This window comes from Gymnoscopelus microlampas (assembly GCF_963454915.1).
Source record: "Gymnoscopelus microlampas genome assembly, chromosome: 17".
Taxonomy (NCBI): domain Eukaryota; kingdom Metazoa; phylum Chordata; class Actinopteri; order Myctophiformes; family Myctophidae; genus Gymnoscopelus; species Gymnoscopelus microlampas.
The window spans coordinates 46,711,473-46,733,913 of record NC_139954.1 but is presented as its reverse complement, the minus strand read 5'-3'; the positions used below and the strand labels follow the sequence as shown (position 1 = coordinate 46,733,913).

General features: G+C 44.6%; 1 protein-coding gene across 1 annotated transcript in view; it reads left to right on the top strand.

The window, feature by feature from the left end:
* raph1a (Ras association (RalGDS/AF-6) and pleckstrin homology domains 1a) overlaps positions 1-19,323 on the top strand; it is a 50,846-nt gene extending 31,523 nt beyond the window's left edge. The window contains exons 13-20 of the mRNA XM_084085380.1: positions 2,304-2,425; positions 4,284-4,349; positions 5,107-5,250; positions 5,925-6,035; positions 10,432-10,530; positions 10,811-10,928; positions 12,431-12,552; positions 15,658-19,323. Of these exons, the coding sequence (XP_083941506.1) occupies positions 2,304-2,425; positions 4,284-4,349; positions 5,107-5,250; positions 5,925-6,035; positions 10,432-10,530; positions 10,811-10,928; positions 12,431-12,552; positions 15,658-17,841 (2,966 nt within the window). The 3' untranslated portion in view covers positions 17,842-19,323. The remainder of the gene's footprint in view (positions 1-2,303; positions 2,426-4,283; positions 4,350-5,106; positions 5,251-5,924; positions 6,036-10,431; positions 10,531-10,810; positions 10,929-12,430; positions 12,553-15,657) is intronic.
* Positions 19,324-22,441: the final 3,118 nt, after the last annotated feature.

The window sequence follows — 22,441 nt, the reverse complement described above, 5'->3', positions numbered from 1 at the left end:
AAATTAAAACATTGTGCATACTTAGCTGCTTCTTAAAATTGTATTAAACACAAAATATAAAAATACTTTAGGTCTGTTGTAACTTGTAATGCAGCAGCAACCACTGTAAACAAGGCAACCACATCTCATCGTTGCTTTTTAAAGTTAAACAAGTGCCTGGCAGTGCAAATATTTAATTGGCAAATGCAAAAAAAGTGGCTACTCCTCATTTTTTTAACAGAATATTATAATGTACAATTAAAAACGAAAACAAATCAAAAGATCATCAAAAGAATATACCTACACATAATAAATTAAAACACTGTGCATAGCTGCTTCTTAAAATTGGGCTAACGTCAGAGGACCAGATGTCAGTAGTGAAACTCATAGTTTTAACATCTTTTAACTGAGCTGCTAACTGCGACAACACTGTTTTGTATAGTTCTGGTAAAGCAGTCTCTGTTATGTATTTCCTGGATGGGATATTATACTTTGGCTCAAGTGTTGCGAAAGCCAACATTTTCAAAAAACAGAGAGTAGAGAGGCTGATCATCCAACACAATGAAATTGAGCACCTTCTCTGTAATTCCTTTAGCCTTCGGGGCGTCTGCTCAGGGATCTTCTGCTGCGTGGATTGTTGTTCCCGTTTAGCTTGCTCCAGCTCCCCGTGTTCTTTACTGTGGTGTTTTTGTAGATGCTTGCCCAAATTGGTGGTATTATACGATGAAACACTTTGTCCACCACTCGGAACATTGGCTTCACATACATTGCACTTTGCTTTGCTGCTTTTTGGCATCTCAATCGTAAAATATCTCCAAATTAAGGACATGTTTTCTTTGTTTGTGCCGGCTACGCCGAACGAAAACACTTCCTTCAGCGGTGCCACTGCGCGTTTAGGTAAACAGAAGACTCGCCCCAAAACACATGGCCCCATTATTGTTTTCGTGGACCAGTGGTTCTTGTATTTGTTTGGCTGAGGATAAGGTTAGAGGGTTTTAGGGTTAGGCATAGTTTACTGAGGTTAAGTTTAGGAATAAGTTTAGGTTTTGGCACCGTTTTACTGAGGTTAAGTTTAGGAATAAGTTTAGGTTTTGGCACCGTTTTACTGAGGTTACGTTTAGGAATAAGGTTAGGTTTAGGCATAGTTTACTGACGTTACGCTTAGGAATACCGCCAGATTTGCCCCGGGGCGACTGTGTTTTTGGACATCTAGATGAACTTATAAAAACCTCTAGTTATTATTATTATTATTATTATCAATAATACTGACATGACCTGAAGGCTTTAGGAAATGTATCCACAAGTTTCCAGTGGAGAGTGGGCGTCAGTTCCGGTTGTAGGCTATACATATGCAGCGCCTCCGCCGGATATGTCCCCCACCAGCCCTGTGCATAGGGCCTGTGCCCCAGTAAATATGTCCCCCACCAGGCCTGTGCCCAAGTAAATATGTCCCCCACCAGGCCTGTGCCCCAGTAAATATGTCCCCCACCAGGCCTCTGCATAGGGCCTGTGCCCCAGTAAATATGTCCCCCACCAGGCCTGTGCCCCAGAAAATATGTCCCCCACCAGGCCTCTGCATAGGGCCTGTGCCCCAGTAAATATGTCCCCCACCAGGCCTGTGCCCCAGTAAATTACCCAGATTATCATATCAGCCTTACTGTATATTAAACACATTGATATGAGCCAATCAGGTGCTTTGTTTAGACACATTGATATGAGCCAATCAGGTGCTTTGATTAGACAAATTGGTATGAGCCAATCAGGTGCTTTGATTAGACACATTGATATGAGCCAATCAGGTGCTTTGATTAGACACATTGATATGAGCCAATCAGGTGCTTTGTTTAGACACATTGGTATGAGCCAATCAGGTGCTTTGATTAGACACATTGATATGAGCCAATCAGGTGCTTTGTTTAGACACATTGATATGAGCCAATCAGGTGCTCTGAGTCTTTGATTAGACAGAGGTCTGTTATAGAGGTCATTAATAAAAAATCACACCCTGTGTGAAGAGAGTGGTGCCTTTGATGAGCCCCGTATTGATGTTGTCATCAATGTTTGTTTATTGGACATACATACATACGGACACACGGACAAAGTCAGATATAGGAGTGGTTGGCACCACTCAAAAATAACACACCACTGAATTCAGTGATTGACCAATCAGAATCAAGCATTCAACCAAAAGCCACGTAATGAAGAGTGATCCTCTCTCTCTCTCTTTCTCGCTCTCTCTTTCTCTCTTTCTCGCTCTCTCTCTCTCTCTCTCTCTCTCTCTCTCTCTCTCTCTCGCTCTCTCGCTCTCTCTCTCTCTCTGGTAGAGCGTATCCTGGAGGACCATGAGAACGTGGTAGAGAACTTATTGAACTGGACCAGAGACAGTCAGAACCGTCTGATGTTCACTGAACGACCTGAGAAGTATGCTCTGTTCAAGAACCCACAGGTACACACACACACACACACACACACACACACACACACACGCACACACGCACACACGCACACACACACACACGCACACACACACTAGGGCTGTCAACTTTCCTCAGAAATTATGTTAGAATATTGGTCTTAAAAATTGGCAGATGTTCGAATATATTCGAATATCCTACTATAATTCTAGTAACCTCTGTGCGTTTGTAGTGGAGGTGAAGCTACCCGGTTCTCCTCACTGGCTGGACCAATTGCTCTGATTTTGCACACAGCCATTGACCATTACCATCTGAACTTAACTGTGAAGCCCGTTTTTCAATTTCATCAAATCTCAGCTTCTTATTAGCGTTTATGTGTCAAACAATGTCGCCATGGTTACGGGGCTGCCCAGCTATGGGACGAACTGCCTCCCGGGTTGCCAGATCATGTGCGCATATCCCCCCACGGATGCGTCGACCGGGTATGGTCTAGTTATTATTATTATTATAAAAAATAAAAATAAAAATAAAATGTTCAAATTTGTTTTTGACAAAAACAATGTATCGAGTGCTCGGATCCAATAAAACATATATTTTGTTTGTTTTTATAACTTGATACGTTGTTTTTTGTATTGTCCCTGTCAAATAAACATAATTTTTGTTTTAATATTCGAATATTTATTTTCATATTCAAATATTTATTTTCATATTCAAATATACATATTTTCCCCATATTCGAGGAATATTCGATATTCGAATATTAATTCACCAGCCCTAACACACACTGACCTTGGCCTTGCCCATGGGGACGTAGTAAATGCCGGAGGCTCGGAGCAGGAAGTAGCATTTCTTCCAGGGCTTCCTGCCGTCTTCTTTCAACCACAGAACTTAATCTTTCTAATCATCATTATTATCTTAATTAGTTATTATTTCCCTCCCATCTAACATCAGGGTCTGGAGCTCTACAGTGTTGTTAGCTAAGCTGTCTACGTAGGTGGTGCACCTCCTACTGGCTCCTCTGTCACACTGCAGTGTGTCTACGTAGGTGGTGCACCTCCTACTGGCTCCTCTGTGACACTGCAGTGTGTCTACGTAGGTGGTGCACCTCCTACTGGCGCCTCTGTCACACTGCAGTGTGTCTACGTAGGTGGTGCACCTCCTACTGGCTCCTCTGTCACACTGCAGTGTGTCTATGTAGGTGGTGCACCTCCTACTGGCTCCTCTGTCACACTGCAGTGTGTCTACGTAGGTGGTGCACCTCCTACTGGCTCCTCTGTCACACTGCAGTGTGTCTATGTAGGTGGTGCACCTCCTACTGGCGCCTCTGTCACACTGCAGTGTGTCTACGTAGGTGGTGCACCTCCTACTGGCTCCTCTGTCACACTGCAGTGTGTCTACGTAGGTGGTGCACCTCCTACTGGCTCCTCTGTGACACTGCAGTGTGTCTACGTAGGTGGTGCACCTCCTACTGGCTCCTCTGTGACACTGCAGTGTGTCTACGTAGGTGGTGCACCTCCTACTGGCTCCTCTGTGACACTGCAGTGTGTCTACGTAGGTGGTGCACCTCCTACTGGCTCCTCTGTGACACTGCAGTGTGTCTACGTAGGTGGTGCACCTCCTACTGGCTCCTCTGTGACACTGCAGTGTGTCTACGTAGGTGGTGCACCTATCTCCTCTGCTGGCTGGGCCCTGGTTTGGCTCCCACAGTGAACCACTAGTTCCGGGTATAAAAATAATATCTTTCATTTCTACTCCATCACACGTCTGTTTTTGCAAGTCACAAGTCAACATCGCAGCCTATTTTTTGCTTATACAAAGCAAAAAATAGGGCGTGTGTGTTTTTAATGGTCTTTAATGTGTGTGTGTGTGTGTGTGTGTGTGTGTGTGTAGAACTACTTGTTGGGGAGGAAGGAGACGTGTGAGATGGCCGACAGGAACAAAGAGGCTCTGCTGGAGGTCAGTGATGTCATATTCTGTGATGTTATGTCCCTCCTCTCTCTCTCTCTCTCTCTCTCTCTCTCTCTCCCTCTCCCTCTCCCTCTCCCTCTCCCTCTCCCTCTCTCTCTCTCCCTCTCCCTCTCCCTCTCTCGCTCTCGCTCACAACGCGTCGCATCGCGACGCGTTGTGAGCTTGTAGATCTGAGCTTGTAGATCTGCTATAGATCTGCTATTTTCAGAAGTCGGGACTGGCGCGGCCGCACCGCTGTAATCTTTTCATGGACAGAGCGAGGTCTCCAAACTTCCAGTAGTGTGTCCTATATGGAGTTATAGGATATAAACCCGACACTCCAAACCTTTGACCAGCGCAGGTTATTCTTCATGCTGTGGGTTTATTTGGGACATTTAACCCTCTAAACACACACCAGCCTTCATCCATTAATGTTTATAATTCATTCATCAATGATCACTCCATAAACGTTCAGATTATTATGACTGCCTTGCCTTGCCTATCTCTCATTTAACGTGGTGTCACGGCAGCCAGTGACTCCAGGGGGAATACATGATTGCTTTATTTTAGTGTAACTAAATCTACCATAGGAGAGTTTTGGGGGTCCCCCTCTCTCTCTCTCTCTCTCTCTCTCTCTCTCTCTCTCTCTCTCTCTCTCTCTCTCTCTCATTAAAAGGCCATGTCTCTCTACCATAGGAGAGTTTCGGGGGTCCCTCTCTCTCTCTCTCTCTCTCTCTCATTAAAAGGCCATGTCTCTCTACCATAGGAGAGTTTCGGGGGTCCCGCGGTGTGTGTTCCAGAGATGGAAGGAGTTCTGTGGTTGAAGGAAGACGGCAGGAAGTCCTGGAAGAAACGCTACTTCCTGCTCCGAGCCTCCGGCATTTACTACGTCCCCAAGGGGAAGGCCAAGGTCAGTGTGTGTGTGTATTACTATACTTGTGAGGACCAAGCGTTCCCACATGTATAGTAGAATTTGAGGAATAGACGTTGTGAGGACCATTCTCCTGGTTCCTCGCAAGAAAAACGGTTGTTTTATGGTTGATTATGTTTTAGAGATACGTTTACAATTAGAAAAATATTCAAGTTGGGGTTAGGATTAGGGTCAGACATTTAGAGGTTAGGTTTAGGGGTCTGGTTGTAGATTTGTCCCATTTTATACTTAGTTGTGCGGCGATGGCACATACCGTCAAATGGACGATCTATAAGCTCACAACATGTTGTGAGCTTATAGATCTGCTATTTTTTGGCTTTAGACTTGCGGTTAAAAATGCCCCAAGGAAATCATAAATCAATCGTAAAATAGGCTTCCTAAAATGTGTGTGTGTGTGTGTGTGTGTGTGTGTGTGTGTGTGTGTGTGTGTGTGGGGGGTTTCACAGAATAGTTGACCACAACTCAACGCTCTACATCAACGAAATATTCGCTGATATAATATTTTGTGTGTGTGTGTGTGTGTGTGTGTGTGTGTGTGTGTGTGTGTGTGTGTGTGTGTGTGTGTGTGTGTGTGTGTGTGTGTGTGTGTGTGTGTGTGTGTGTGTGTGTGTGTGTGTGTGTGTGTGTGTGTGTGTGTGTGTGTGTGCGTGCAGGCTTCCAGAGATCTGGTTTGTTTCCTACAGTTGGATCACGTCAACGTTTCCTACGGACAAGATTATAAGAGCAAATATAAAGCTCCTACTGACCACTGTATGGTGCTGAAGGTACACACGCACACACACACACGTACACGCACACACACACACACACACACACACACACACACACACACACACACACACACACACACACACACACACACACACACACACACACACACACACCACACAAACACACTTGTTTGTTTGATTTTAAAGGGATAGTTCACGCCCAGAATGACTTATTTTCTGACTTTTTAACAGAACTACTATTGTTTTAACCTAAACTTGGATTATCCGGTTAATTAACGGATAGTGATTTATTTATTTATTTTGGATTTTTCTTTTAATACCCAACCCAAAATGAAATATGCACATACACAGGGTTAACATTGGTGGCAAATGGTAGACATTTATTTATGCTCCAAACAAAAAAAACTGCATTTAACAATACAAATTAATAAATTGTAATTGTATATATATATAAGCTTCATCCATTAACGTGTCCTTAGTTACTCGTGATCTGCGCGTCTCTCTCAACAAGTGCGCCGCTGCCTGTCTACCCGAGAGAGAGAGAGAGAGAGAGAGAGAGAGAGGGGGAGAGAGAGAGAGAGAGATTTAAGTTTGGATAACACTGGTATGATCTCCTCCATTACTTTCCAGTGCTCGCTGGAGAGATAGAGGGATCCGGCGTCCGCCAGTTTAGTGATTGTGCGGTCTGACAGCACGGCTGTTACTGCCCACCTGCACTCCATCAGTCGCTCAAACATATCATACACTGAATTCCAGCGGGTTTTGCAGGATTGGATCAGCTTTTTATTGGTGGCCCAGTCCATGTCGTCCTGCTTAATTTTCAGCGCCTCTGTTGCAGGTGTGCTGTGATTGAAATGCTTAACTAAACGACCAGCAGAACTAATGACTCGGTGTAGATGTAAGGCAAACCCATCGTTAATAGCTAACTGTAACGTGTGTGCGTAACAGGGAACAGAATCCCACACCACATAATCCGGAGACATGGCCTTGGTAAATAATGTTGCTTGCATTGTCGTGGACACAAGCTGTGACACGCCCAGTCAGTCCCCAGTCATCAACATCTTTTCTGCCAAATTTTCAGCGGTGTGTCTAACTGTTAGACTTTGTGTCAACAACACATGAGATTGAAGCTTCCAATCTGGGTCGATGTAATGGCACATTATTGTTATGTAACTTTCTGTGGTCAATGCTGTCCAGCAGTCTGTTGTGAGAGCAACATACTTGGCTGTGGACAGATTTTTTTGGGCCGTGCAACCGCCCCTATATGTGAGGTTTGGACATCGACATTCGTTGCACTGTGATTGGCCACCATTATACCACCCCCACCCATTGTACCCCCCCAACCCTGCGCTGTGATTGGCCACCATTGTACCCCCCTAACCCTGCACCGTGATTGGCCACCATTGTACACTGGTTGACTCTATTCAGGACTGTGATTGGCTAGTGAAACACATGACACATGTGCATAGCCCTATAAATAGGTCAATAATAAGTCAACTTCCATCACTGTGATGACCACTGTGACCACACCGCCCACTTCACACTGGGTGTGATTTTTTCATTTTAAGTGACATCTCTTTATAACGCTCTTCTATTTGTTTGGTGACTGTTGATCTGGCTGGAATGTGGTATTCAGGTTCGAGGTAGATCATTAAGTCACAGAATCCTGTTCCCTCAACAGTGCTGATAGGCAGCATGTCCACCTCAATCATTTTGCAGACTTTTTGTGTGATTTCCTCCGACCGACGAGCATCACATCCTCTTGCAATAACCAAATAAACCATCAGGAAAATGCGGAACATACATTTATTATTATGAAAATTAACCATGAAGCTGATAAGCATATTCGGATGTCGGACATTTCACTCTCCAACACTTTTTAAGTTGCTTGATTCACTATTTAGATCAGTGGTTTTCAACCTTTTTCATGCCAAGGACCCCTAAATTGATATGTATTTGGCCGCGGACATCTGAAAATGTTTTGTGCCAGGGACCCCCAGAAGCAAAGATTTGAGTTAAAAATGTTCGCTTTAAAAATATATATATTCAAACATATGCACACATTTTCAAGATTTTTCAAAAATAGCAGATCTACAAGCTCATAGCGCGGCACTCAGTGCCACGCTATGAGCTTGTATATCTGCTATTTTTGAATAGCCAAAGCTAAGTGGTTAAAATTATTATGACGCTATGTTAACTAATTTCGCTGGGGACCCCCTGGTACCCCCTCAAGGACCACTGGTGGTCCCCGGACCTCTGGTTGAGAACCACTGATTTAGATGATATATATTCATTTTATCAGACACGCCCCCTTCCTATACAAACCCATTGTAACTTCAAACTCCATTTTGACCATGTTAGACTCATTGAAAACACTGTCCTTGGTTCTTCTGGTGAATGATATTGTCCGTTTAATACGTGAGGAGACTGGGTTTTTTCAATTACTTCTTTTCTTTTCTTTTATTTCATATTTCTATTTTCAAATTACATTTTCCATAAAACATATCAAAAATAAATGAAAAGAGTCATTGAGAAAGTATGCTCCCCTCACGTATATTGCACACAAATCAAAAACTAGTGTCTCTCTGTAACAGTGGGTGTCTCTCTACCATTATGACAATCTTTGAACCCATCGTCAAATAAAAAAGGAAAAACGGCGCCCCCAGCGTTTTTCACTTTTGCATTTGACTCTGGGGGAGCAATGAACTAGACCTACGCTGACTGGAAACCAGGGTTTGGTCCATGCCCTCAGCCCTTCACTTCCGGTGGTGCACCTATGTTTTCATTCTGACTAGATAACATTTCTTCTACCATGGAGCACTATGAGCCGCACAGTGGCAACCACAAAATATGACTCTTTTATGCTGAGGCTGAGGCACTGTTCATAAACAATGTACTTTTTTGGAATTATGTTCAATATGAGCGGGTGGCTTAAAAGAGCCATTTTGGCTGTTTTTGTTAGTCCGAGAGAGAGAGGGTCCACAGATCCATTTGGTTCCATCTGTACCCTCGCGGAGTTAAATTTAGACGCGTTGTAACGTTACCGTGCGGAGACAGACGCCGGGTTAGATCATTCTCACAGACAGACAACCACAACAGTTTCCAACGGTTGCTGCGATGGAGAAAAACGGCACCGTCGGTGTGGTGGCCATAGATAAAATATGTTCACTGTTAAATGTTCCTGACACTGTATTTATAAACGTGTACGTATAAACTCATTAACAGTGAGTGTCTCTCTACCATTATGGAGCCTCTCTCTCTCATTAACAGTGAGTGTCTCTCTACCATTATAAGGTAAGGTAAGGTAAACTTTTATTGTCCCGAAGGAAATTTGTTTTGGGCTTTAACCCCAGCTGCAGCCACACGTAAAACAATGACAATACAAAATACAAAATACATAACGGGGGGGGGGGGGGGGGGGGACAACATTACACAAGTGCACAGATAGTAATCGGTCTACTCTTAATGGTCACTGCAGGGCCTCATTTAGCATTTTAGTTGCCACAGGAACAAACGATTTTTTGAATCGTACATAATTCCATCTAGGTTCGCTATACCTTCTCCCAGAGGGCAGCATTACAAACTGTCCATGTAAAACATGGGTAGCATCACTGACTATTTTCTGAGCTTGTCTTAGCGTGGCCTGCTCGTAAATAGACTGCAGAGAGGGGAGTTGTCTTACTCCTATGATTTTCCCTGCAGTCTGCACCAATCGGAGCAATTTGGACCTCAGTTGCACTGAGAGGTTGCCAAACCAAACTGTGATGCCAAATCTGACCAGACTTTCCAAGACCGCTCGGTAGAACACTAACATAAACTTTTGGTCAACACCATGAACCCTTAGACGGCGGAGGAAATGCAGTCTTTGCTGGACTTTACTACTCGATTGTTAAGACGTGACGTTGCGCCCCGCTAGAATAACTTCCGGGTCCAAGTGTTTTAATGTTAATAATAATAATGTTAAATCATAATAATAAATAAATACTTTGTACTTCTATGATATTAGCATTAAGACCCTTATTAACCCTCAATGGTTCATTTCTGAAAAAGGAGGTTATTGTAAAAAGATTTACGGGTTCCAACATGTTGTTTACAATGAAGAGTGGACGGCGCTGGTGCCTTTTGGACCCGGACGTGACATCGGACTACAAAATTACGTCAGACTTAAGAACCGAACAGAGACTGTCCACATGTGTATTCCACGTTAGCGTGTTGTCAATGCTAATGCCCAAGTATTTATATGAGGAGACCTGTGAGATGGTTGAGTCATGGATGACCACAGGCCTGTGGTCACCTATACTCCTAGGGTCAAACACCATCTCCTGTGTCTTCCTCACATTGAGAACAAGGTGGTTGTCATCGCACCATGCTACAAACCATGGAGCCTCTCTCTCTCATTAACAGTGAGTGTCTCTCTACCACTATGCAGCATCCTCAGATCCAGAAGAAGTCTCAGTACATCAGGTACCTGTGCTGTGATGACATCAGAACTCTCCACCAATGGATTAACAGCATTCGCATTGCCAAGGTAACAAGCGTGTCTGTCTGTCTGTCTGTCTGTCTGTCTGTCTGTCTGTCTGTCTGTCTGTCTGTCTGTCTGTCCATTGTCCTCATTTCTGGAAATGTGACAAAATTATGTGATGAGTTTGTTTGATTGTCAGGACGGTTGATATTGAGTTTTCTCTCTCTGTGTGTGTGTGTGTGTGTGTGTGTGTGTGTGTGTGTGTGTGTGTGTGTGTGTGTGTGTGTGTGTGTGTGTGTGTGTGTGTGTGTGTGTGTGTGTGTGTGTGTGTGTGTGTGTGTGTCAGTATGGGAAACAGTTGTACATGAACTTCCAGGAAGCCATGAGGAGAACAGAGGCATGCGATTGGTCATCTCTCTCCTCATCATCAATCAAGTCTGGATCCAGTTCTACCAGTTTACCAGGTCTGTCTGTCTGTCTGTCTGTCTGTCTGTCTGTTTGAATTTGAAGAAGGCCAATGTACCAGAATATGATAATTCAGAGACAATAGTACATACACTAGTAGCTCAAATACACACACCATGAGTCATAATTAATAATGGACACTATAATAATAATAATAATAACTAGAAAAAGTGCTCCTCGGAGCACAACTCTCCGCTGTTGGGAATGTTGGGAATGTTGGGAATGTTCTATCTGTATAAGTGTCCTATCCGTCCTGTCTGTATAAGTGTCCTATCCCTCCTGTCTGTATAAGTGTCCTATCCGTCCTGTCTATGTAAGTGTCCTATCCGTCCTGTCTGTGTAAGTGTCCTATCCGTCCTGTCTGTGTAAGTGTCCTATCCAATTGTTACAGTATCCGCCATTTCTCAACCATTTCGTGATTGTTCCTGTCTTACCTCACTCTTACCAGACTTGTGTTGGGAATGTTGGGAATGTTCTAATTCTTATGTTCTAACTGTCCTATCCATCCTGTCTGTATCCGATCCGTCCTGTCTGTATAAGTGTCCTATCCGTCTGTATAAGTGTCCTATCCGTCTTGTCTGTATAAGTGTCCTATCCGTCCTGTCTATGTAAGTGTCCTATCCCTCCTGTCTGTGTAAGTGTCCTATCCCTCCTGTCTGTATAAGTGTCCTATCCGTCCTGTCTGTATACTGTAAGTGTCCTATCCGTCCTGTCTGTATACTGTAAGTGTCCTATCCGTCCTGTCTGTGTAAGTGTCATATCCCTCCTGTCTATGTAAGTGTCCTATCCGTCCTGTCTGTGTAAGTGTTCTATCCGTCCTGTCTGTATAAGTGTCCTATCCGTCCTGTCTGTATAAGTGTCCTATCCGTCCTGTCTGTATAAGTGTCCTATCCGTCCTGTCTGTGTACTGTAAGTGTCCTATCCGTCTGTGTAAGTGTCATATCCCTCCTGTCTATATAAGTGTCCTATCTGTCCTATCTGCCAATTATGTATCAGCCATGCAGCCATTTCGTGATGGTTCCTGTCTTACCTCACTTTGACGGTGGCAAAGACACCGTCAAAGTGACGCCATGTATTTATACAGTATTTCACCGTATTGTCACGTGTCACGTGAGGCTTGACCAATCGGTGTGTCATATTTAGAAAGTGAAAACAATACTCTCCTGCGGAGAGTAATAATATAGTATATATAATATAATATATATAATAATAATGATGTTATAATATAGTATATCGTGTAATATAATATATAAAATCACACCCTGTGTGAAGAGAGTGGTGCCTTTGATGAGCCCCGTATTGATGTTGTCATCAATGTTTGTTTTTTGGACGTACGGACGGACACACAGACAAAGTCAGATATAGGAGTGGTTGGGACCACTCAATAATAATAATAATGTTATAATATAATATATATAATAATAATGATGTACACCATGAGCCCATTAGTTGATTCTAATGTCTTTTCTCTTCTGTTTGTGTTTTTGAATCCGCCAAATAGAGTCCCAGTCAAATCACTCCAGCCAATCAGACAGCGGTGTGTCAGAGGTGATGTCATCAGGCCACGCTCGCTCCCAGAGTGTCGTCAGCTCCATCTTCTCTGAGGCCTGGAGGAGAGGAGAGGTGTGTGTGTGTGTGTGTGTGTGTGTGTGTGTGTGTGTGTGTGTGTGTGTGTGTGTGTGTGTGTGTGTGTGTGTGTGTGTGTGTGTGTGTGTGTGTGTGTGTGTGTGTGTGTGTGTGTGCGCATGTGTGTGTGCGTGTGTGCATGCGTGCGTGTGCGCGCGTGCCCCTCCTGGCAGTGACAGAGTCGCTCCATGCCGCTAGAGCGAACTCTCTCTCCTCCGTCCTGATACTCCTAGACCTGTCTGCAGCGTTCGACACAGTGAACCATCAGATCCTCCTCTCCACCCTCGAGGGGATGGGTGTCTCAGCAGACAATTGTTCAAGTCGCTCCGGTCCGAGTCCAAGTCGAGTCCCAAGTCATTTGGTCCCAAGTCCAAGTCGAGTCCCAAGTCGTTTGGTCCCAAGTCCAAGTCGAGTCCCAAGTCATTTGGTCCCAAGTCCAAGTCGAGTCCCAAGTCAATCCAACCCTCAGGTCCGAGTCCCAAGTCCAAGTCGAGTCCCAAGTCTTTCTGTTGTGGGCAAGTCAAGCTGAGTCACAAGTCGAGTCACAAGGTTGTCAAGTCGAGTCACAAGGTTGTGTTAAGTCCCTCACTACTATTGTTCCCCAGCCCACCCACAAAGCACTCAGGTTTATATCTTGAAGAGAGGAACCGTATCTTAAAGTCAATAATTAAACCAGCATAAAGCTGTTCATTTATCCATTTATCCACAGCAGTACATGTCTGATCATTTAGTTAGAACTAGGGAAAGGCTAAATTACAATTACACTAAAGCAGTGTTTCTCAACCTTTTTGGTGCCAAGGCACACCTGGCATAGCCAAAGGATCCCAGGGCACACCTAGATATACGGTGTGTGTGTGTGTGTGTGTGTGTGTGTGTGTGTGTGTGTGTGTGTGTGTGTGCGTGTGTGTGTGTATATATATATATATATATATATATATATATATATATATATATATATATATATATATATATATATATATATATATATATATATATATATATATATATATGTAACAGTGTTGATAAGTGTTATATAATTACACAAAATGTGATACAAATACACAACGCAGAGATAAAGACTACACCGGTTACATATACTGTATATATATGGGTCATTCTCACGAACACTTGGTATTAAAAATTTCAGCATGAAAAATTTAAAAAGGCTTTATCAAGAAATTTCTTTTTTAAGCGTTTTTCAAAATGATATGGCAATCCTGAAAGAACATAACATATAGATTCTGCACATGTATTTAAAAGAAAACTTCTATTTTTCTATGTATTAAATTAACATTAAATGAACACCTGTTGCGGTAATGATACGTGTGTTTCGGAAATGAGGTTGATGATTTTGGTAATGATAATAAGTATACTAAGTCTGAGGTATGGTTAAAACACTATAAAATATGGGTTCTGATGTGTCAATATATTCATTATGAACAACCATGCTAAGAAGAATTTGGGCACAGAAAACATACTTGCAATATAAGCATGAAACAGACATGTATAAATGCAGACATGCAGTACTGACGTCATAGTACTGACATCATAGTACTGACATCATAGTACTGACGTCATAGTACTGACGTCATAGTACTGACATCATAGTACTGACATCATAGTACTGACATCATAGTACTGACGTCATAGTACTGACATCATAGTACTGACATCATAGTACTGACGTCATAGTACTGACATCATAGTACTGACATCATAGTACTGACATCATAGTACTGACGTCATAGTACTGACGTCATAGTACTGACATCATAGTACTGACATCATAGTACTGACGTCATAGTACTGACATCATAGTACTGACATCATAGTACTGACATCATAGTACTGACATCATAGTACTGACATCATAGTACTGACGTCATAGTACTGACATCATAGTACTGACATCATAGTACTGACATCATAGTACTGACATCATAGTACTGACGTCATAGTACTGACATCATAGTACTGACATCATAGTACTGACATCATAGTACTGACATCATAGTACTGACATCATAGTACTGACATCATAGTACTGACATCATAGTACTGACGTCATAGTACTGACATCATAGTACTGACATCATAGTACTGACATCATAGTACTGACGTCATAGTACTGACATCATAGTACTGACATCATAGTACTGACGTCATAGTACTGACGTCATAGTACTGACATCATAGTACTGACATCATAGTACTGACATCATAGTACTGACATCATAGTACTGACATCATAGTACTGACATCATAGTACTGACATCATAGTACTGACATCATAGTACTGACATCATAGTACTGACATCATAGTACTGACATCATAGTACTGACATCATAGATGATCAACAATGATCAGCCGGAAAATCGGAGCAACTGGAGCTGTATTGCAGTTGCTGCACCGCACTGTCGCAAAGAGAGCTAAGCCAGAAGGCAAAGCTCTTCATATAACGAGAAATCTTCGTTCCTACTCTCACCTATGGTCATGAAGTGTGGGTCATGACCGAAAGAATAAGGTTGCGGATACAAGCGGACAAAATTAGTTTTTGTCCGGGTGTCCGGCCTCTCCCTTAGAGATATTTGATATTGCATTATTGCGGACGCATGCGTTGTTGCCCACTACAGACGAACACCAAAACTCTCGCACCAAAACAGTCACCCCGGGGGAAATCCGGTGATATTCACCTGGTATTCCTAAACGTAACCTCATTAAACTATGCCTAAACCTTATGTGATGGGCGAGGAAAAAGTGCTTAGGAAGCGAGATACAGCCTTTTTCAGTTATACGTTAAACAAGGAGTGGATGGAGCTGCAAATCTTCAGATGATGATATCTTGGGTTCTGAACATGTTTTTCAAAAAAATATATATATTTTTTTTCAAAAACACGTGAAACACGTTAATGGCACTCAATGAGTTAAGAAAGTAGGTAGCTGATATATAGCACTTTAACTTTAGCGCTAGGTATACTCTTGGTTGCTTGTTTTAGAAGAGAATGCACTTAATGCTTCTGGTGATTAGTAGTTTTCTTGCCCTCTCTCTCTCTCTCTCTCTCTCTCTCTCTCTCTCTCTCTCTCTCTCTCTCTCTCTCCAGATGATGAGGATAGAGTCCATCAGTAGGCCCCTCCCCCTCCAGACGGTAACCAGTCAGACTCCTTCATCCAGGAGCAGCTACGCCGGCAGCCCCTCCCCCTCCGATGACTCCTCCCCCTCCCCTCCGTCCCCACCCCCTCCTCCGCCTCTGCCACTCACAGGCAGCCCTGGGGGGGGCGGCCCCCGGTCGGCTCCTCCCACGACCATGTACGTCAAGTACAGCACGTTGGCCCGCCTCCAGAGCCAGGCCCCGCCCCCCCACTACAAAGGCTCCGCCCCCTACAACACCCTCCCCGCCTATAGCTCCTCCCCCCCTTCCCCTCCCCCGCCCCCGCCGCCCACAGGCCCAGCCCCCGGCTCGGCCGCCGCTTCCCTGGCGCTGGGAGGCCCCGCCACCCTCCTCCTCCCCCCGCCCCCCCCTCCCATGGAGGAGGAAGAGGAGGAGCTTCCGCTCCTGACCCCTCCCCCTCCTCCGGAGGCCAATGGTCTGCCGCCCCCGCCTGACTCCGCCCCCCTGTCCAACGCCGGCTTACATCACTTCCTGTCTCAGAAGTTCCCGCACATGGCGTACGAGGCCCCGCCCCCTCCCCTCTCCCCCTCCTCTGTGGCCCCTCCCCCCGCTCCTCCTAAAACCTTCATGATTGGAGGAGTGGGCGGAGTCTTCCCACCTCAGACGGCGCCCAAGCCCTCTGGCCCCTCCCCCCTCTCGCCAATGTCTCCTCCCACCGGCTACGCCCACCACGGTGGCCACGCCCCCCACGCTGGCCCCGCCTCCATGAGGAAGCAGCAGAGCTTCTCTGCAGGCCACTCGCCCTGTGGGGCCCCGCCCACCCTGCCCAAACAGCACAGCCTATCGTCGTCCAGGCTCCTCCCCCTCTCCCCGCCAGGCTCCACCTCTTCCCTCCTCTCCGCTGCCACCTCCTCATTGGTCAAGCAGATCGTCAATCAGTTCCCCGGTAACTCCGCCTCCTTCTTAGAAGGCTCCACCTCCTCTCCCCCAGTGGTGAAGGCAAAGCCCAAATGGCAGCCGGTGGGCGGGGCCGGGGGCGGAGCCACGGTGGAGTTCCCGCCTCCCCCCCCTGAGAGCGAGTTCCCCCCTCCCCCTTCCTCCTCCATGACAAAGTCCCCCTCCGCCTCCTCCACAGGCTCCGCCTCCTCCACGGGCTCCTCCTCCAAAAGGGTGGGGCCTCCTCCCGCCCCGCAGAGAGCCTCCTCCGTCCGTGACTCCACCCAGGAGGCGGAGCCTGTGCGCCCCGCCTCTAACAAGGTGGAGAGTCTCATAGGTAGGTTTGGATCCTCTGGCCCCTCCCCCCCGGGCTCTCCCTCCAGAGACTCCGCCTCCGCCCCTCCCCCTCCCAAACCGGGCAAGTTGAATCTGGCCAATCTGCCGCCGGCGCTGCAGGGCTTGCAGACCCAGGCCCCGCCCCCGCCGCCACCCCCCGCCCAGGCCCCGCCTCCCGACTCCTCCTCCCCCGACTACTTCCCGCCCCCGCCCAGCGATTTTGAGCTGTTGGCCCCGCCCCAGTGGCCCCACCCCCCGCCCCGCGTCGCCGTGGTCAACCCCCAGCCCCAGGTCATGGCCCCGCCCCCTCCCACAGTCTCCGCCTCCCTGTGGAAGCAGGGCAGTGGTGGCTCGTTGAAGCCGGGGGGCTTGGCCAACAGCGCCCCCCTGTGGAGCACCGATGCCCTGCCTCCGTTGGACGCCATCGTGGCCCTCCCCCTCTCCCCTCCGCCGCTCTCCCAGACTCCGCCCCCTTCCTCCTCGCTGGGGGGCGTGTCCTCCGGCTCGCTGGCGCTGCAGCCTCACTTCCTGGAGGACCTGAACCGTACGCTGAAGAAGAAGTCCGTCCCCCGCCGCCAGGGCTCCGCCCCCACGTCCCGCCACCTCTTCTCCAAGGCGGAGCCTGTCACGGCCACCATGGACGACATGGCGCTGCTCCCGCCGCCGCCCGGCCACTCCCCCGACGAGCTGACGCAGCACCGCAGGGGCGTGGCCCCCGGAGGCCGCGCCCATCACCACGCCCACACTCTGTCCCGCCACCACCCGCGCTCCCACTCCCAACACTCCGCCCACTCCTCCTCCTCTAGACACGCCCACATCTCAGGCTACGCCACGCTGCGCCGGGGTCCGCCCCCGGCCCCGCCCAAACGGGACCAGAACACTAAACTGACCGGGGATTGGTAGTTGAGAGTGAGACCCATCCGCCCCCGGGGGGCGGAGCCTAAAGACTTGAACGAACAATGTACGCTTCCTGCCAAGAAGAAATAACGTTCCGTCCGTCCGGCCGTCTTTCCTCTCGCACTAAAAGCCCGTTTTATACTTCGACGTACGACCGTGTGGCATGCCTGAAACGGCCGATGTACAAGTTGACAACAGGTAGCATGTAGCATGTAGCGCTGAAACAGTTAACTGAACTATTTAACCCATTAAGACCTTCTAAATCAGTAGTTCTCAAACTATTTCATGCCCCCAAATGGATATATGTTAAGGCCACGGACCCCCCATCTGAAAATGTTTTTTTGCCAGGGACCCCATAAGAGAAGATTTTTGTAAAAAATATCTGCAATTATTCAAATACACAGTTTTAGACAAAATACAACAATTAATAAAAAATACCTACCTTAAACTAACTACCCTAAATCAGCAGAACTTTTTATTATTATCTTTTGCTTCTAGTTAATTGAACTAATCAATCTAATTGGTAATAAGAACAAATGGATTTGGTGCTGGGGGTTGAAATGGTTTGTTTTCATTGCTAACTGATTTAGTGTCGATTTGTTGATGTTGATGCAATTCGATGAATCCAAAACGTAAATGGATACAATAATGAGTAAAAAGATACCGGTGTTGTGAGCTTGTACATCTGGTGTTGTGAGCTTTTACATCTGTTAACACGGTGAGTAGCAAACCCCTCCCCCTCCCTTTATTATCCAATTATCATTGTTCCTGTTCAACGTCCATTGTTGTTATTATCATCATTATTATCGTTGTTATCATTATTGTTATTCCCAAGACCTGTTTATCCAATGATATGAGAAGAAATATATACAGTATATATATATAAATATATGTATACAAGCAAGCCAGAAAAAGAAAAAGAAAAAAACATGCGCTTTTCCATGACGTGTGTGCCACTTCGCATCAACAATATAAGCAACAATATAAACGGCAATATAAATGACGTAACTTCCAAACCAACGATCGCTAATGAACGACCGCTAACGAGAGAGACGCTAACGAGAGAGACACTAACGAGAGACGTTCTGCGAGCCTGGATTTGCTCCGTTCAGCTGACTTTTTTTTTTATATCTGGTCAAATCTGGTATCACAAGACTTCCACATTTAAAATGCTACTGCGCCTGAACCCCTAGTGCACCTGCTCTATTCCGATCCGCCCCGTCCACAGACCATCTCATTGGAAGGCTCTGGTCGCCCCGCCCACAGACCATCTCATTGGAAGGCTCCGATCCGCCCCACCCACAGACCATATCATTGGAAGGCTCTGGTCGCCCCGCCCACAGACCATCTCATTGGTCACCCCGCCCACAGACCAATTAAGTACAAAGTAACAAAAAAATGAAAAAAGCTACTGAACGGAGCGAATCAGTCTGCTGACATGGTAACTGATGCTGCATGGTTGCTATGGACACTATGGAGATAATATAGCACTACCACTTAAAGAGGGATTGGGGGCGTGTGTATAGAATATGTATGTTGTGAAACGGGGGGGAGGGGGGGTACAGGGACTAATGCCATTTATTTCAAATGTGTCTTTTTTTATTTTATTTTTTACATAAGATTATTTAATTCCTGGAAGATAATATTGTTCTTATTATAATTATTTTAAAGTTTATGAGTGGTGGAGAACGAGAAGAGTAGAGTGTTTGAGAAGATGAGCGTCTGTATTCACAAAGCCTGTTTAACGTGTTAGCTTAGCATCTGGGCTTTTAGCTTAGCATCTGAGCTCCTAGCTTAGTATCTGGGCTGCTAGCTTAGCATCTGAGCTCCTAGCATAGCATCTGGGCTGCTAACTTAGCATCTGGGCTGCTAGCTTAGCATTACGTGGAGATGCCTCTCGCTGTACCTAACCTTGGAGCATTTTGGTCTATCATTTTATCCAATCATATTCGACATATTCAAAATGTTGACACTAACTGATTGGCACATAAGTTGTATACAAACTGTCACTGAACCACTTTAAACCTGTCTCCTTATGTAGGCTAATGATGTTATAACAATAATATTTTGACTAATAACAGGCAAGCAATAAAAAAAACAAAAAGAACAAGTCAAACTTTTATCAGATCTCACACACTTGTAGATGTTCGCTGTTCCTAAGAATGAAGTGATTAAAGGGTAGGAACCAGGCCTCTGTTGTTTACCGAAGTTATAGCTTATACACATGTATGAATTAGTTGGTTGGCTACTTAATGTAGTTATCTAATTAAAAGAAAATAAAGCTGTGTAAACATTCTGCTTCTAGACCAGCCGCCACAGGCTTTGTGAATATCAGCTGATCCTGGGTCTCGTGTAGCCAGAAAACTATTCCACAATCTCCAAATGCTATATAGAGTCTGGAACTACACCTCCTGTTCATTGTCCTGTTATATAGAGTCTGGAACTGCACCTCCTGAATGTTATTTAGAGTCTAGAACTACACCTCCTGAATGCTATATAGAGTCTGGAACTACACCTCCTGAATGCTATATAGAGTCTGGAACTACACCTCCTGAATGCTATATAGAGTCTGGAACTACACCTCCTGAATGCTATATAGAGTCTGGAACTACACCTCCTGAATGCTATATAGAGTCTGGAACTACACCTCCTGAATGCTCTATAGAGTCTGGAACTACACCTCCTGAATTTCCATTTCCATTTCTGCTAAGCAGCAAGCTATATAGGCTTAGATATATAGATAGATACAGTATATAGATAGATAGATATAAAGATAGATAGATTATATAGATAGATATAAAGCTAAATAGGCTTAGATGATTTTTATTTATATCAGGATACATTTGTGCGACTGTAAAGACAAAGCGGAAGTGGGGGGAGGTGGGCCATCCGCTTCCCCCCTTAATCATTTTCAGAGCTTCCGTTGCTCCAGACTGTATGACAGCCAGATAGACAGACTGTATGACAGACAGACAGACTGTATGACCGGAAGCATTTGAAAATTATGGGAGGCAACAGTCTGGCCACGCGAGACTATGTTGTATAGGCAGGCTTTCAACCATGATGTTCTTTTATTGTTTCTGTTCAGTCACGTGTTTATACATGCATTGTTACCACTACTTTAAAGAGTATAAATGCATTGTAACCACTACTTTAAAGAGTATGAATGCATTGTTACCAGTACTTTAAAGAGTATAAATGCATTGTTACCAGTTCTTTAAAGAGTATAAATACATTGTTACCAGTACTTTATACAGTATAAATACATTGTTACCAGTACTTTAAACAGTACAAATGCATTGTTACCAGTACTTTATACAGTATAAATGCATTGTTACCAGTACTTTATACAGTATAAATACATTGTTACCAGTACTTTAAACAGTACAAATGCATTGTTACCAGTACTTTAAACAGTACAAATACATTGTTACCAGTACTGTATACAGTATAAATACATTGTTACCAGTACTTTAAAGAGTATAAATACATTGTTAGCAGTACTTTAATAAAGAGTATAAATACATTGTTACCAGTACTTTAATAAAGAGTATAAATGCATTGTTACCAGTACTTTAAACAGCTTAAATGCATTGTTACCAGTACTTTAAAGAGTATAAATACATTGTTACCAGTACTTTAAAGAGTATAAATGCATTGTTACCAGTACTTTAAAGTGCATAAATGCATTGTTACCAGTACTTTAAAGTGTATAAATGCATTGTTACCAGTACTTTAAAGTGTATAAATGCATTGTTACCAGTACTTTTAAAAAGTAATCAAGCACTAAACATGATGATGATGTTATTTCCAAAGAGATCATAAAACAGAAAATACTAGGGGTGTCACGATACGCCTAATCCACCATTTGATTCGACTTTCAATTTTAATGTCTTGATTCGATTCGATATTCGATTTTTATTTAATTTAAATTATTAGGCTATTGACTCTTGATTTGTTCTCGATAAATAACTTTTATTTGAATTATAAAATTATAAATAACAAATGAGAATCCAGAATAATAAAACATTTAACATATTAATAATATAAACATTGGGTTTATGCCCTAACAACTGTCATTTTCAGATTGTTCTTTAAGAAGATGAGTTAACATTCTTTTCCCATTCCAAGTGGCTAAGACTGTCTTCCAAAGTTTGCGGGCCTTGGATAGACAACCCGGCCTGGCAGAGACGTGCGCTCTGAGGAGGAGCATGGAAATGAAAGGTAACAGACTGGACTCTACGATGCAAAACTATCAGCTCTTTCTCTCTCTGTCAACTCGTCTGTGGCTCTATGTTAAACACCACCACCAACCACTATACTGTAGTGGGTTTCTATAGGTAAACAAGCTACTGTAGTGGGTTTCTATAGGTAAACAAGCTACTGTAGTGGGTTTCTATATGTGACCAGGGCACTAAGGCCCGGAAACAGGATACCAGACTACGCCACTCTGGGAGTTTCACCCAGAGAATATTCTATAATGCACAATACACCTTGAATACTAGACCACAGGTTGTTATAATAAGGAGGAGCAGAGACGTGTGTTTCCAGTTGAAAATAATATTTGTTTTTATTTATAACTCAAGGCAGCATAAGAAACTAGAAG